We start from the raw sequence: 16,401 nt of genomic DNA on the forward strand, positions 1-16,401 counted from the left end.
GTCAGCCTAACACATTTGGATTATGTGATTAGAAACCTCTGGAGGGTGCTGTGCAGTAGGAGATGACCCTTAGTATCACAAATGCAGCCCTCGAATTATAACTTTTTAAGGTTAAGGCAAGTTTTGCCTGAAGGGATGGCTCGTATTTAGTGCACCAAGGCAAGTTGGAAGGGCACAAGGGCAAACATTTTCTTTTGAAGCAGGGGCTCCAAAGCACACACACGTATATATATATATATATATATATATATATATATATATATATATATATATATATATGTGTGTGAATGTGAGTGTGAATGTTGTCTGTCTATCTGTGTTGGCCCTGCGATGAGGTGGCGACTTGTACAGGGTGTACCCCGCCTTCCGCCCGATTGTAGCTGAGATAGGCGCCAGCGCCCCCCGCGACCCCAAAAAAAGGGAATAAGCGGTAGAAAATGGATGGATGGATATATATATATATATATATATATATATATATATATACACATATATACATATATACCGTGGGGCAAAAAAGTATTTAGTCAACCACCGATTGTGCAAGTTCTCCCACTTAAAATGATGACAGAGGTCTGTAATTTTCATCATAGGTACACTTCAACTGTGAGAGACAGAATGTGAAAAAAAATCCAGGAATTCACATTGTCACAATGTTCTTAAAGCAACCGCAGCACATACATATATATATATACAACATATCCCCCTTTTTTAACTTTTGTTTTTCTTTCCTTGTAAACAAAGCAAAATCACACTGTATATGTGTTATCTGTCTAATTATAAAGAATGCAGACGAGGCGTGTTGGCTGAGTTCTTGACGTTTACTGCTGGGTGACGACATGCAACAACACTTTTCGGGGCTACCGCGCATTCTTGTCACTCCCGTTGCATGCTGGGTAGTGTAGTTGTTATATTCCCTAGCTCATAAAGAAGTGATGTTAACTCAATAAAGTGTATTTCTTTTTTTAGCTTTAACTTTTCATATTTTAGCATTGTAACCACATTTGCAAACAACTTTTCTCTTCATAGAATTTTCTTTCAATAAAGAAATTTAGTGCAAAAATGTCAAAACATCATAACAAACAGTTATGTCAAATAGTAGCAAAAGTGCACTTTTTGGATAGCTGTATTATTTTCAGTTTTGTGCCCAAAGGACCTATTTTATTTAACACTATATTATTATTTATACACCTATAGTGATCACAGAGACAGGTTGTTTTTGTGTTACTGTATATATTTGTTTTTCTGAAAAATCCCACTTAATATACTTTGGGCAACAACAGTCAATATTTATTTATTTTATTTTATTTATTTTTTTTAGGGGGGTAACAGTCAATATTTGTTAGATTTTATTTTTTTCTTATATAATAAAAGTGAGCTTTTGTTAGACCAAATGTTGTTTTTTTCCACGTTCAACAACCTATATGGACTCGATAAGAGAATCAATAAGGAATCTGTTAGATAAGAGGATTCGATAATAGGCTCGAACCGGATAATTTCTTATCAAATATCATCCCTAGTTATGATTTTGGTTTACAGAGTAAAGAACTAAAATATAAGGTTTTGGGGATTGTTTTCTCTAAACGCATACCATCCATCCATCCATCCAGTAATTTTCTACCGCTTGTCCATTTTTGTGGTCGCGGAAAGTGCTGGACCCTATCCCAGCTGTACTTGGTTCAAATCAGTTTAAAAAAATGCTGTTTCTCAGAAAAGTTAACAGTTTAACTTTTAATAATGTAAATACCTCACAAACTTATGTTTAGCTTCACTGACTTCAAAGATATTTTCTGGGTGAAGGTTTAATAGCTAGCAACTAGTCTATTGTGTATACTGCTTTCCACTCGAGTGGATTTGGATAGACTGCAACCCCCCACGACGTTGAGTGGGACTAGTGCTAAAGAGCTTATGTTTACGCAAGGTTTTGATTGTGTGTTTGTTAGCAACATAACTCAAACAATTATGTATTTATTTTGCAGAATTTTCAGGAAATCTAAAAAAAAAAAAAAAAAAAAAAAACTTCTCTCACTTACATGAACACACTTGACTTCCTGCCTATGCCGTCCAAAAGTGTGTGCCTTTAAAGACAAACGTATGTTTTTGCATCTGGGCAATAGGCCTAAATTTAGAGATAAGTATGTGTTCATGTGGCCATGGCCTAAAACTGAAAACTTTTTTATCAGTTTCCTGCTAAGTGTTGGCATCAATCAAGATGTAGTGAAAAAAACACATCTTGACCTCTGCTTATATAATTCCGCAAATGTGATGCATGTTTTAAGGAAAATGTTTTCTATCTACAGGCCTCTGATAAACGCCAAGAAATGCAACATCACAAAATGGAGACTTCAACGTCGTCAGAAAATGAGAGCATGGTCCTGCCTCATGACAGAGTAGGCAGTGACTTCTCCTGGCTTCAGCCCCAAAGTCAGATGTCGACAAGAGCTGATGAATATGAAGACGAGGAGTCTTTCTTGTATGGGAATGAAGACGCAACAGACAAAATTTCTGCCACTCTCCCAACTGGAGACTTGGTCAAACCAGACGGTGACAAAATGAAGAGCTGCAATCTGGGTAGCGAATGGCATTTTGGGAATAAATCAAATTTCAGTATTTCGGGTGGTCAGCTATACCCGAGCCAAGCCTTTCCTTCTCTGGACAACAAAGAATGTGAAAAGCTAAAAAATATATTAAAAGGTTTGCACAAAACAGAAAGTAATAATTCAACGGAAAAAACTGCCTGCCACACTGAAGGAAAACCGTTGATTTCTGCGCAAACTCTCAGTTCAGTCCCATTGGTCGCTCTCTCTGGATTACCACCTCAGCACAAACACAATCTGCGCCAAGCTTTCAAGTCTTTACAGTCACTCATTAAAGGTGAGAGGATTTATGGAAACAGCTACTCATCTTATTCATTGGTACCTACCTCATGTACTTTATACAATTGAAAAAACAACAGGCTAAAGTGTGACTAGGAATGTTGTTTTATACTTAGGAAATTGTTTATAGAGAATTTGCTTTCTTCGTGCTGGTGAAATTATGAATATTTTTTTATTTTTCTCGTTAATTTTTGACTTTTTTTCCTCAGGTAGTGAAAAATAAATTTTTGTGCCGTCTGGCCATGAGGGTGGACTAAATCTGTTAAAGGCTGTTGCCACCTGATTCGTTATATTTGCCTTATTATGATTTTTATTGTTGACTTAGAAGATTTTGTGTTTACCTTTTCTAGTAACCAGAGAGAAACGGGAAAAGAGCGAAGAGGTTGGAACATCTCAGTCATCCTGTACTCAACACAAGGTACAGGATTTTTTACACCTTGATGATAATCGGTCACTAAAAATAACCCTCGGGCTCAACAGTACCTTTCTTAAAAAAAAAAAAAAAAGAGAAACAAATAGTGCTTGTTTGCACACAACCAAACAGGTGCACTAAACAATGCAACTTTATATCGGTGGTTTGATCTAACTTGTTACCTTCTTTTTCCAGTCTGATGAGGAAACCGAAAGGAACAAAGTGAAACAAAGCAAAATACATCAAGTTGAAGTGTTGATGAGAGAAGTCGGGACATTCTTCAAAGAGGACGGTAAAGTATTTTTCTAAGGTCTACTCTTTAGCACACTATCAAATTGATTCATGTCATTCAGTCACTCCTTGGTTTGTCTTGTTTATTTGCTGCAGGATTTGGTTTCCTTTCACCAGTGATTGGTTTTTACTGCCAGATGTGTGAGGAGTTCATCGGCGATTTGAATGATGCTGAAAGTCACGCAGCCGCCCACTGCCAACGAAACATCGGCCGTGTGAGTCCCTTTACCATCGCAATTAGGGGCGCCTTGATACGTTTTCACTTTCAATACTACACCGAAATTGCAGCTTTAATGGATTTTTTGCCCATGTGTGATCGGTATCCATTTTTTTATGTCAGGATGAACAGTCCAATTTAGTCTATTTGTTTTTCAAATCCAACCCAGGTCTCTTTTGTATGTGAATTAGGGATGCCATGGTATGAAAATGTCTTACCACGGTTATCATCATTATCGCTGTATATTTGAATGTGCTAAAAATTTTCTAAAAATATTTATACTGAAATCAATCATTAAACAAGTTTTATTTAAAAAACACAACTCATTCAAAATGATTTCCTTTGCAGGAGAAACATTATTGTATATAAAAACACTGTTTCATTGACCTCAAGTAGAAATTGAATATGCATATAGCAACAAAAGAATTATAAGCAAAGTAATATGGAAGAAAAAAGTAACAACATAAATAACTACAATAAATGTGAAAATTGTGCAAGATAGCAATTTATGGACATAAGAGATTCAAAAATAAAACATTAGGTAAAAATGTTGAAAGATGGCACCTGATGGCCATAAGACATAACTGCACTTTGAGTCCATACGCCTCTTTGATCAAGAGAAATTATTCAAACCGATAACAATGGTAGGTATGAAAAACACTAAACTATTTCCTATTAATGTGGAGGGGGGGGTGGCCTGTGGGCCTGCTGCGGAACCGGGTGTGCCAGGACCGGCCTCAAAGACAGCGACAGGTGCGTATATGGCCCAGGTGGGCCTTGTTATCTAATCACCATCTAATTTCTAGATTAGATTTCCTCTAATTGCCTTTATTAGCAGCAGCCGGGATGAGACACGTTGTTAGAGCTGGAGGGAGAGCGAGAAAGACGCAGAAACCGAAAAGCATTTGCTGGAAAGCAAAACACATACACGTCATGGAAATTAAGTGTTGTAACTCTGATCTGGGCTCCCCTGCCATTGTGTGGTGGTCTGCAGAACCCACTGGAGGGCAACCTCCACAATTAATATCTGCAATTGATTCATGATTGGTAATAGTTTTTTTGCGTCACTTTGTTACCACAATAATTTATAAAGTTAAGCTCATGGCAAAGTAAATTGAATGACGCAGACATGTTTTTTACTGCATACTTTCTAATGTACTTCTGTCTTGAAGGCTTATGTAAATATAATTATTTGATACTGGTTTGTATTAACAAATGTGCTGTTTTAGACCGCAATGTTGTTCAATTAAGGACACTTGCTACAAATGCTGACAGGCCAACTTGTACACAATCAAAGCGCTCCCTTCTAAGCTGCCACTCCCAACAAGTGGCGCTAGCGCTGCCGCCCAAATTGGAAGGAACACTGTACCTTAACATTTGGTCCAGAAGCCGTGTGGCCATGGATGCATACTGTAGTACTACTAAAATTTCAAAAATTCTGGCAGGTCTGCAAATAGCTAGCTTGTGTGCTTAACTGTTATATAGCTGCTAGCTTCGAGTAACCAGTACAGTTCCAATACAGCCAGTAAGTGTTCTACACACTCCCTAAGGCGATAGTGATGATGATGAAGTTAACAATTCTAAAACACACTTTTCATAGAAATTACTCATTAGGCTCTCACATTTTGTGTTGACAATAGCGGTCGACCAGGTATTTCAATATCAACTTAAAGGGAAACTGCTATTTTTAGGAAATATTGCCAATCGTTCACAATCTATATGGGAGACAAGAACACGTCTTTTTTTTTTTTAGGATTTTGAAGAAGCTTGGAAGATGCAACTAATTGGAGTCACTGTTGTAACCTTCAAAGCCCTCTAAAACAACTTCAAAACCCTCCATTAATGTTTTATATACACACTGCTAGTCTATATATAATATAATAACCGGCATGTTCATAACAATGTGTAATATGTACAATATTCCCTGTATTTTGGTCATTTTAATCATTGCCTGAACAGATTTCTTCCACGCATTTCTGTTTCTATAGCAGCACCCGTACGACTTCTTACAACAAGTGTCTGTCCTAGTTCTGGAAACATACGCGAGTATTTGTTCTTACCTTGTTAGATTTGGTAACAGACAAAGAAGATGACTATTTTTGGTCAAATGATGATTCACAACCTTATCTTTTTTAAGCTTAATATACTGAGGATGAACTGTTGCTTATAGAAGCCAGCACAAAGGAAGGGTGAAATGTTGGAGCAGACTGAAGCCGAGAGAGTGAAGTTGGCTTGACTCGAAACTGTAAATGTGGAACTTGACATAAATGAAGTGCTTACCCAAATAAACTGGAAAAACATCCCCGGCCAGCTTGACCAAACGTACAACTGTCCATCGAGTGAGTCACACTTTAAATATTTATCATGATACGCACAGCATACCATGCGGTTTATTACGCTACAGCACATACGCTCTTACAATAACAATGTTGCTAGAGCTTGGTTATTATACAGCTTACAGCTTTGAATGCATTTTTATAGTGATTTAGAGGTAAAATTGATTGCCCCTATTAGCTGCATTTCTAGCTACCAGGAACAAGCTCATTTTAGTTCGAACTTTTGTCTTGTCTCTCATAATGATTGGGAACAATATTAAAAATTCCCCCCAAAAAAGTGCAGTTCCCCTTTAAGAGAACTATTTTTAGTAATAAGAACACGGTGGACCAAGACTTGATGAATTGATCCACATTGACGAGTTGTCAACATAAAGTGTACAATACAGAAACGATTCATAGTAGTAACCTTTAAATTTTTGTTTGTGTCTTTGGCAGAAAACGCAGGCGAATAAACATAGCGAAGATGCTAAACAGCGCTTAAGTCTGAAAGACAACAGGGGCCACAGTGGTTCTGAAAGAGGAGACAGAGGGAAGGACAGAATCAAAAAGGAGGATGATTACATTGCTCATAGGCATGAGCAGAAGAATCCTATGTGGGAGGAGATCAAGAAGGAGAGGATGCTCATTACTGTCTCTCGTTGTGTTACATCGCCAAATGTAGAGGAGCAGAACAAGGATCTGCGTGTTGAAAGCCATGCCAAAGTTAGGGAGGACATGAGAAGTATAGGAATATCCAGTGAGAAAAAGCTAAAAGATGCAAAGGAAAAACATGAAAGTAGCGACGACAGCCACGATGACAAACAAAAGGTTTTAAAAGAAAAGTCACACAAAAAGAAAAAGGACAAAAAGAATAAGAAAAAGAAAAATAAGTCGTAAGTTATGTGTCAGAGGTTTTGTTATTCCTTTTAAGAATTTACAATATCCTTTTTATGTTAAAAATCAGCAACTTGTTTTTGTTGGCTTGTTTACTAGATTAGGAGATACATCTACGATTGTAGCTGATAGGCACCAGCGCCCCCCGCTACCCCAAAGGGAATAAGCGGTAGAAAATGGATTGATGGATGGAGATACAGTACATCAGCTGTGTGGGTATTGATTAGTCAGGTATGAAAGAGTGCAAGGCAAACAGCCATCACTTTGATGTCTGAACTTCCTGTAAAAAGATGAATCATCATTATTGTAAATACCAACAATAACCAACATTGTAACATAAGTCCAAAAAGAGAAAAATAATTATAGGTCACCTTTAAACAACATAAACAGATCTCTAAGCTCAGTGTATCGTAAATTCAAATACTGTATATTCCTCCCTGTAAATAAACCGTTTTTCACAAGTTTTAGTGACCTGTGTTTCAGATTTTGTCATCCTTTGCTGAACCTTCCATGTATATATCAGAAGACAAAATGTTTTATATTTTGAATTGTTTTGCCTTTGGTGTCCACATTGGGGTCATATCGTTTTTGAAAAGATCAGTCGTGTACTCACTTCTCTAATAAAAAAATATAACATGTTATTTTCTTTTGCAGTGCACTTCTGCTAACCCCTGCATCTTTTTTCATATGTCAACCTGGATTTTCAGTTTTTCAGATGTTTCTGTTCATACAATCCACAAACTCCACAATGATTACAAGGAATGCTGTCATATACAATAAACAAAGGGACTTCTAGATTACAAACAAGTTTGTTTTGCGATCAAACTTATTTACCAGCGAGCAGTCAACCTCTAAACTATCTAGGGGGGACTCTGTGGGTGGTCACAGCGAGGTGTGAGAGGCAGGCATTTATTTTACTATGTTTCTTTATTTAAAAAAAAAGAAATAAAATACACAAGCTTCCTTAAAGAGGAACATTATCACAATTTCAGAAGGGTTAAAACTCATAAAAATCAGTTCCCAGTGTCTTATTTTATTTTTTGAAGTTTCTTTTCGAAGTTTTACCCATCACGCAATATCCCGAAAAAACTGCTTTAAAGTGGGGAAAGACAAGGAAACAATGTTCCCCCAAAAAGAGCCTAATTAGGCCCCATAGTATCCAAAAACCAACCATTTCCCCCCTGAGTCCCAGAGAACCCTGAATAGTATGCACGCACAAATTCCTAGCAAAAAGTCAAGTGAACAACACAGCAAAATTTTCATTTCTTGCCTGTGGAAATGGTTCCAACATTTATTTTGAAAGAAGGTATTAGAGTTCTTGGGATAGTCTCGTCATAAAAGGAAAGAAATGCAGAGAAAGGTTGCTGCTCATTTGAATCTGTCGCTCTCATTGAGTGAGGTAGAGTCAACACGATCAGGTCTACAGTGACCACTTGGTCAATGTCTGTATGAATTTAAAAATGTTTACGATTTATTTACTTTTCTTAACCTCCATGCACTGTAGTACTTTGGAATGTGTGTTTAATTGGTTTTTCAATGCAATTTACACCTTGAAAGATGTGTATTGTTAAACAATGTCGCCCTTTGAAATGAATGAAAATCTATTTAATTGGTGCACAATTTTAACATGTAACATGCCGTTTAGAATTGAAGGCCTACTGAAATGAAAATTTCTTATTTAAACGGGGATAGCAGGTCCATTCTATGTGTCTAACTTGATCATTTCGCGATATTACCATATTTTTGTTGAAAAGATTTAGCAAAGAACATCGACGATAACGTTCGCAACTTTTGGTCGCTAATAAAAAAGCCCTGCCTTTACTAGAAGTAGCAGACGATGATGTCACCGGTGTGAGGGCTCCTCACATTGTTTATAATGTGAGCCTCCAGCATCAAGAGCTATTCAGACCGAGAAAGCGACAATTTCCCCATTAATTTGAGTGTGAATGAAAGATTTGTGGATGAGGATATTGATAGTGAAGGACTAGAAGAAAAAAAATAAAGTAAAAAAAAAAGGCGATTGCATTGGGAGCGATTCAGATGTTTTTAAACCCATTTACTAGGATAATTCTGGGAAATCCCTTATTTTCTATTGTGTTGCTAGTGTTTTAGTGAGTTAAATAGTACCTGATAGTCAGAGGGGTGTGTCCACGGGTGTGTTGACGCCAGTCTCTGAGGGAAGTCACGGCAGCTGCATGGACTGCGCAAGCTCCGCTGATCTCCGGTAAGAGGCGACTTTTTACCACAATTTTCTCACCGAAACCTGCCGGTTGACAAGTGGTCGGGAACCATGTTCGCTTGACCGCTGTGATCTGTAGTAAAGCTTCACCTCCGGGAATTTTAAACAAGGAAACACCGTGTGTTTCTGTGACTAAAGGATAAAGCTTCCTACCTCCATCTTTCTACTTTGACTTCTCCATTATTAATTGAACAAATTGCAAAAGATTTAGCAACACAGATGTCAAAAATACTGTGTAATTGCGCGGTGAAAAGACACGACTTTTAGCTGCAAGTGGTGCTGGCTAATATGTCCCCTCCAACCAATAACGTCACAAACACGCGTCATCATACACGTCATCATTCCGCGGCGTTTTCAAATTGTAATTTAGTAAACTATTGGCATGTGTTACAATGTTAATATTTCATCATTGATATATAAACTATCAGACTGCGTGGTCGATAGTAGTGGGTTTCAGTAGGCCTTTAAAAATAAAGTTTTAGATAAGAAATATTGTACGAAAAACAATACAATAGAATGTAGTGCAAACAACTATAGTTTTATGTTGTAATATACAAAGCGCGGCAATTGCGTTGGACAGTCCGACTATCAGCAGCTTCTCCATATTTTAATAAATAAATGTCCGTTGTTTACATTTTTTTTACCACGTTTTTGCTGTTATATCCTTTGTTGACTCATTCTGCCTCATTATGGTGCCAATCAGCTTCGTAGTGATAAGCTCATACTGCTTTGCCTAGTCTACACGCACACCTCAATAGTGTTTTGGATGATGAATATCATTCAGTTTTTATCCTTCTCTCTCACTTTTGTCCTTCCCGATGTTGAAAAAACAATTATGTCTTGCTAGTGAATGCGTGGGTTCCCTCCGGGTACTCCGGCTTCCTCCCACTTCCAAAGACATGCACCTGGGGATAGGTTGATATGCAACACTAAATTGGCCCTAGTGTGTGAATGTGAGTGTGAATGTTGTCTGTCTATCTGTGTTGGCCCTGTGATGAGGTGGCGACTTGTCCAGGGTGTACCCCGCCTTCCGCCCGATTGTAGCTGAGATAGGCGCCAGCGCCCCCCGCGACCTCAAACAGGGATTAAGCGGTAGAAAATGGATGGATGGATGGATAGTTATTAGCTAACTGTTAGCTAATGTCAGTGAGTAAAACAGGATGTTTTGGTCTGATTTTACAGGGTCTACTGTGACACTCCCCATGCCAATTAGCAGAGGTGTGAACTCGAGTCACATGACTTAGGACTTGAGTCAGACTCGAGTCATGAATTTGATGACTTTATAGTTGACTTGACAAAATGTAAAGAGACTTGCAACTCAACTTAGACTTTAACATCAATGACTTGTGACTTCACTTGGACTTTAGCCTTTTGACTTGACAAGACTTGCTACTTTCCCCGAAACTCAAAGATTAAAAAGTTATTCAGGAGTGCTCCGTATTTTTCATTGTGTACGCGTGTGTCTGTCAGCTTGTGTGCTGTCTGTACAATATCCAATCAAATTAGATCCACGTTGTTTTCATCCCACAGCATTCATCCAATCAAATTGCAGGACAACCAATGATGAAGCGCTGTCAAACAATGCGTCTGCGAGTAAAAATTATGCCAAAAATAGTTTTGTTCAGGTATTAAAACTACGTGTTGGTCAAAAAAAAAACTAATTGCAGTGTGCAAAACATGCGGTCGAAAATTACAGAGACGCAACAATTTACAACTTCGTTCGACATTTGAAGTTGCACAAAAAACGATAAGTTTTGAATGTAAGATAATGTTTATTGGCTAAGTAACGTAACTTTTATTTGCTGTGTGGTTAAATCAGTGAGGCTGTAAACTCACTGATAACGTTATAACCTTAGACAAAAGTAGACGTAGCATCGAGCGCTACAGCCTACTGGCGCTGACGAGACGCGGGGCCGCCATCTTGGAGTGGTGATCCGCTCCACTCAGTGCAATTCATTTGGCAGGAGCAATGAACTGTCAGCGCATTTAATTAATCTTACCTCACTGAATACCACTGATTTTCACGCATTCGGCGTGTTTTAATATATAATATTCTTATATGCTATAAGTGACCAGACGTCCGATATCAAAACTGGGAATATAATCCCAGAGAAGGGGGAAAAAACGGTCAGCTCTTTTTAAATTCAAGAGACAATAAGATTAAGTTATATGTACATGCATATATCCTACATAAACAATGTATGAATACATTAGATATCTATATATCTTAGGGACCAATAGACTGTATCTCTGTTGCTGCAGCAGCAGAGAGTTTACTCTGTCTTGACACTTTGTATTGATAGTGTATTACATTCTTCCCTCAAATGATAATGTTTACAGTGATTGTTTTGTATGTGTTTTTTATGTATGTCGCTTTGGATAAAAGCGTCTGAAAGTCTTAATATCAGCTAAAACCACCAATCTGTTTCACTGGATTCAGAATAAAACCAAATTATGTACGTCTTACCCAACAATGTTAGTATTTGAATATTGTTACTTGAAGACTTATTCCTAGTTACAAATTATACTGTTAAGAAAGTATTGTCTTATACTTTACCTAAAATGAGAATGCATCATAATCAATGGCGGCTGGTGAATTTTGTTTTAAATAGGGCTGAAAGTTTGTAAACCAAAGCTTTTAGGGCCAATGCTGCATCTACTTATAAGATGCCTATGGTTATAACGTCATTGCAAACACGACAATCTGTTGATTCCACTGTAGTTCGCTACCTTATTCATACTTTTTGTCAAGTGATTTTTTTAAGCAGGGTTGCATGAAGTACCTACACATAACGTTACGTTAGTGAATGTATTACACACAGTAACGTAACGTTAGACGGCGGTCAGCAGCACCGCGTATTTTAGCCACCTACAAAAAGACGAATAAACGTTAGTTAAAATGTATACTATATTAAGAATATGTGTACATATGTTAAGGGCCATGACATCTAAAAAGTACAACTCTGTTCATTGTTATGTTCATGTATTTCTGTTTTTCATGTGTTCGCACATATCAACAGTGTGAGATGAGATCAATGAGATAAGGTAAGAACAGGATTGAAACTGCTGTGGAACTAGTTACTATGAAATATGCCATGGAAATACAATGTTAATATTTTTGTGCAAATAAGTACAGTTGCACTTGTTTTTTCAACTGTACTTGTTTTTTCCAATGTGTTTATTCTGTAAATGAAAGAGTTGAATGTTTAAAATGACTGGTTAATAGGGCTATTATGAAGTGCAATGTCAGCACTATTTTTTTTCTTCCTACAATTTCAAATGCACGTGTTTCAATAAATAAATACAGCATTTGAAAAGCATTCACAATCTGTGTAAATAAATTAGTCTTTGGTTAAAAGGACTTGAAAGGACTCGAAACTCAAACTGCAGGACTTGGGACTTGACTCCGGACTTGCCTGTCTTGACTTGGGACTTGAGGGAAAAGACATGAGACTTGGTCCCACCTCTGCCAATTAGCAGGGGGAATGCTCGTAATCATTGAGAAGTTGACACATGCTTAAAATAAATATATTTTTAGGAAAGCCTATGTATATGAGACAACCAACCCCAAGATCTAGGGTCATTGTTTTTACAGTGCGTTACTGTAAATGGAAAAATGGTGCCACTTTTTTTCTTTTTACAGTGAAATTCTGGCGACCAAGCTGCCAGTTTTTGACGGTAAAATCAACAATCAATTTTTTTTTATTTTGCGGTGTACAGTAGGGATGGGAATTGATAAGATGTATTCCGGTTCCGATTCCGCTTTCAGTTGTGCTTAACAATTTGGTTCTATATTGGTTCTCTTATCAATTCTTATTTTGGGGAAAAAAAAAAAAAAGGTGGATTAGCATCAATTCTGCTTACCGGTAGTTTACAGGTAACATGACCTTACAAAGAATACAGTGAAATCTTAAAAGGCACATACGTAACATTTTAGAAAACAAATATAAGAAATAAATAATCTTATGTAGAAGTAAAAACTAATAAATCATCAAATTACAGCATTTAGTAAACTGTGATATAAACGCATTATATGCAAATTGTATGTAATTGCCAATCTTTTATTTGTTATAATTTTTATGATAATGGTTTACAGTGTATGAAATCTTAGAAAATGTGGGGTTTCATAAAGGCTTGATATATCTCACTATGCATGTGATCAGTTAAGATCACGTGTTAGTTTCACATTTGAAATTGAATTGCTGACATGAATGGACTTTTACACAATATTCTCCTTTTTTATGTTTCACCTGTATATGATGTAAATTAATGAGTGAAAATCTGGTTGGCATACTTGCCAACCTTGAGACCTCCGATTTCGGCAGATGGGGGGCGGGGGCGTGGTTAAGAGGGGAGGAGTATATTTACAGCTCGAATTCACTAAGTCAAGTATTTCATATATATATATATATATATGAAATACTTGACTTAGTATATATATATATATATATATATATATATATATATATATATATATATATATGAAATACTTGACTTAGTGAATTCGAGCTGTAAATATACTCCTCCCCTCTTAACCACGCCCCCGCCCCCCATCTCCCGAAATCGTGGTTAAGTGGGGAGGAGTATATTTACAGCTCGAATTCACTAAGTCAAGTATTTCATATATATATACATATATATATTTACAGCTCGAATTCACTAAGTCAAGTATTTCATGGCTTCACGGTGGCAGAGGGGTTAGTGCGTCTGCCTCACAATACGAAGGTCCTGCAGTCCTGGGTTCAAATCCAGGCTCGGGATCTTTCTGTGTGGAGTTTGCATGTTCTCCCCGTGAATGCGTGGGTTCCCTCCGGGTACTCCGGCTTCCTCCCACCTCCAAAGACATGCACCTGGGGATAGGTTGATTGGCAACACTAAATGGTCCCTAGTGTGTGAATGTGAGTGTGAATGTTGTCTGTCTATCTGTGTTGGCCCTGTGATGAGGTGGCGACTTGTCCAGGGTGTACCCCGCCTTCCGCCCGATTGTAGCTGAGATAGGCGCCAGCGCCCCCCGCGACCCCGAAAGGGAATAAGCGGTAGAAAATGGATGGATGGATGGATATATATATATATATATATATATATATGAAATACTTGACTTAGTGAATTCGAGCTGTAAATATACTCCTCCCCTCTTAACCACGCCCCCGCCCCCCATCTCCCGAAATCGGAGGTCTCAGTATGTATATATATATATATAGATATATATATATATATATATATATATATATATATATATATATACTGTGTATGTATAAGAGAAATACTTGAATTTCAGTGTTCATTTATTCATACATATACACACACATAAAACTCATCTACTCATTGTTGAGTTAAAGGTTGAATTGCCCATCCTTGTTCTATTCTCTGTCACTACTTTTCCAACCATGCTGAACACCCTCTCTGATGATGCATTGCTGTGCGGCACGCACAAAAGTGCTTTCGTCAAATGCACTAGAGTCTGGAATCTTCCATCTCTCCCTAGCATGGCCCAAAGGCTATTCAGGTCCAATCGCAGTTACGGCTTGGAACTTTCAAGCGTATTTCTTCATCTTACTCGTCGTCGGCGTCGCCATGGCTGTATCTTCCTCGTTCTTCTGCTTCGTCTCCTTGTTGTGTGCACAGTTGTGCACTGCACTCTCTAAAAGCCCTGTATGTTATTGTCACATATGCATGTACAGTAGATGGCACTATTTTCCTGTCTATGAGTGTCACAACATTGCTGTTCATGGCAGACGAACTGCTTTACGGTAGACGAAATCGTGACTGCTGTTGTTGTGTGTTGTTACCGCGCTGGGGGCACATTAAGGAAACTGCCTAACAATAAACCCACATAGGAAACCAAGAACTCGCCCTTGATTGGTCCGATCCGGTGGCCATGTACTGCTTGCCTGTGTATCGGCTGGGGACATCTCTGCGCTGCTGATCCGCCTCCGCTTGGGATGTTTTCCTGCTGGCTCCGCTGTGAACGGGACTCTCGCGACTGTGTTGGATCCGCTTTGGACTGGACTCTCGCGACTGTGTTGGATCCATTATGGATTGAACTTTCACAGTATCATGTTAGACCCGCCCGACATCCATTGCTTTCCTCCTCTCCAAGGTTCTCATAGTCATCATTGTCACCGACGTCCCACTGGGTGTGAGTTTTCCTTGCCCTTATGTGGGCCTACCGAGGATGTCGTAGTGGTTTGTGTTGTGGTTTGTGCAGCCCTTTGAGACACTAGTGATTTAGGGCTATATAAGTAAACATTGATTGATTATTCTACAGTTATAACGTCATTGGGCAGGCACGCTGTTCATATTGTGGGAAAGCGGACGTGAAAACAGGCTGTAGACACGTCACTCAGGTTCGCATGGAGCTGGAGGGGGAGTGGCCTCCAGCTCCGCCTGATTTTCGGGAGAAAATTTGTCCCGGGAGGTTTTCGGGAGAGGCGCTTAATTTTGGGAGTCTCCCGAAAAATCCGGGAGGGTTGGAAAGGAAGCTGGTTGGAGGAAAACATGGAGCTTTTCTCTGACTACAATTGAATATTCCATCCATCCATCCATGTCATACCGCTTGTCCCTCACGTGGTTGCGGGGGGTGCTGGAGCGTATCCCAGCTGCCCTCGGGCGGAAGGTTGGGTAAAGTTAAAGGTCCAATGATTGTCACACACACTCGGTGTGGTGAAATGTGTCGTCTGCATTTGACCCATCCCTATGTTCACCCCCTGGGAGGTGAAGGGAGCAGTGAGCAGCAGCGTGCGCCACGCTCAGTAATCATTTAGTGGTACACCCTGGACAGGTCGCCACCTCCTTGCCGGGCCAACACAGATAGACAACATGCACACACTAGGGCCAATTTAGTGTTTCCAATCAAGTGACCTACAGAAAAAAAGCAGTCATTTTGCCCCCTAAGCGAGAGTGAACCTCCCCCTGTAAAAGGTCACCGCCCCCATCCCATAGAAAAGTCTATATGCAGCATTACACAGTTAATAATTATATATTTAGTTAGATAGATAGTACTTTATTGATTCCTTCAATAGAGTTCATTCAGGAAAATTAAAAATTCCAGCAGCAGTGTACAGAGTTCAGATCAACTTTGACATCTCAAGACAAAAAATGTTGTCTGTCTATCTGTGTTGGCCCTGCGATGAGGTGGCAACTTGTCCAGGGTGTAC

The 16,401-nt window shown here is 38.7% G+C and overlaps 1 protein-coding gene across 3 annotated transcripts in view; it reads left to right on the top strand.

The window, feature by feature from the left end:
- si:ch211-195b21.5 (uncharacterized) overlaps window positions 1–16,401 on the top strand; it is a 48,639-nt gene that overhangs the window by 19,945 nt on the left and 12,293 nt on the right. Inside the window, exons 4-8 of one of the 3 annotated variants that reach the window (XM_061911080.1) lie at window positions 2,301–2,874; window positions 3,227–3,294; window positions 3,484–3,580; window positions 3,676–3,794; window positions 6,568–7,476. The exons of 1 other annotated variant lie outside the window; for it this stretch is intronic. In XM_061911080.1, the coding sequence (XP_061767064.1) occupies window positions 2,301–2,874; window positions 3,227–3,294; window positions 3,484–3,580; window positions 3,676–3,794; window positions 6,568–7,008 (1,299 nt within the window). In that variant the 3' untranslated portion in view covers window positions 7,009–7,476. Of the gene's footprint in view, window positions 1–2,300; window positions 2,875–3,226; window positions 3,295–3,483; window positions 3,581–3,675; window positions 3,795–6,567; window positions 7,477–16,401 lie in introns of those variants that run through there. One more of the 3 variants, XM_061911076.1, reaches the window with a different exon arrangement.

Source organism: Nerophis ophidion, linkage group LG09 (genome assembly GCF_033978795.1).
Source record: "Nerophis ophidion isolate RoL-2023_Sa linkage group LG09, RoL_Noph_v1.0, whole genome shotgun sequence".
NCBI classification, from domain to species: Eukaryota; Metazoa; Chordata; class Actinopteri; order Syngnathiformes; family Syngnathidae; genus Nerophis; species Nerophis ophidion.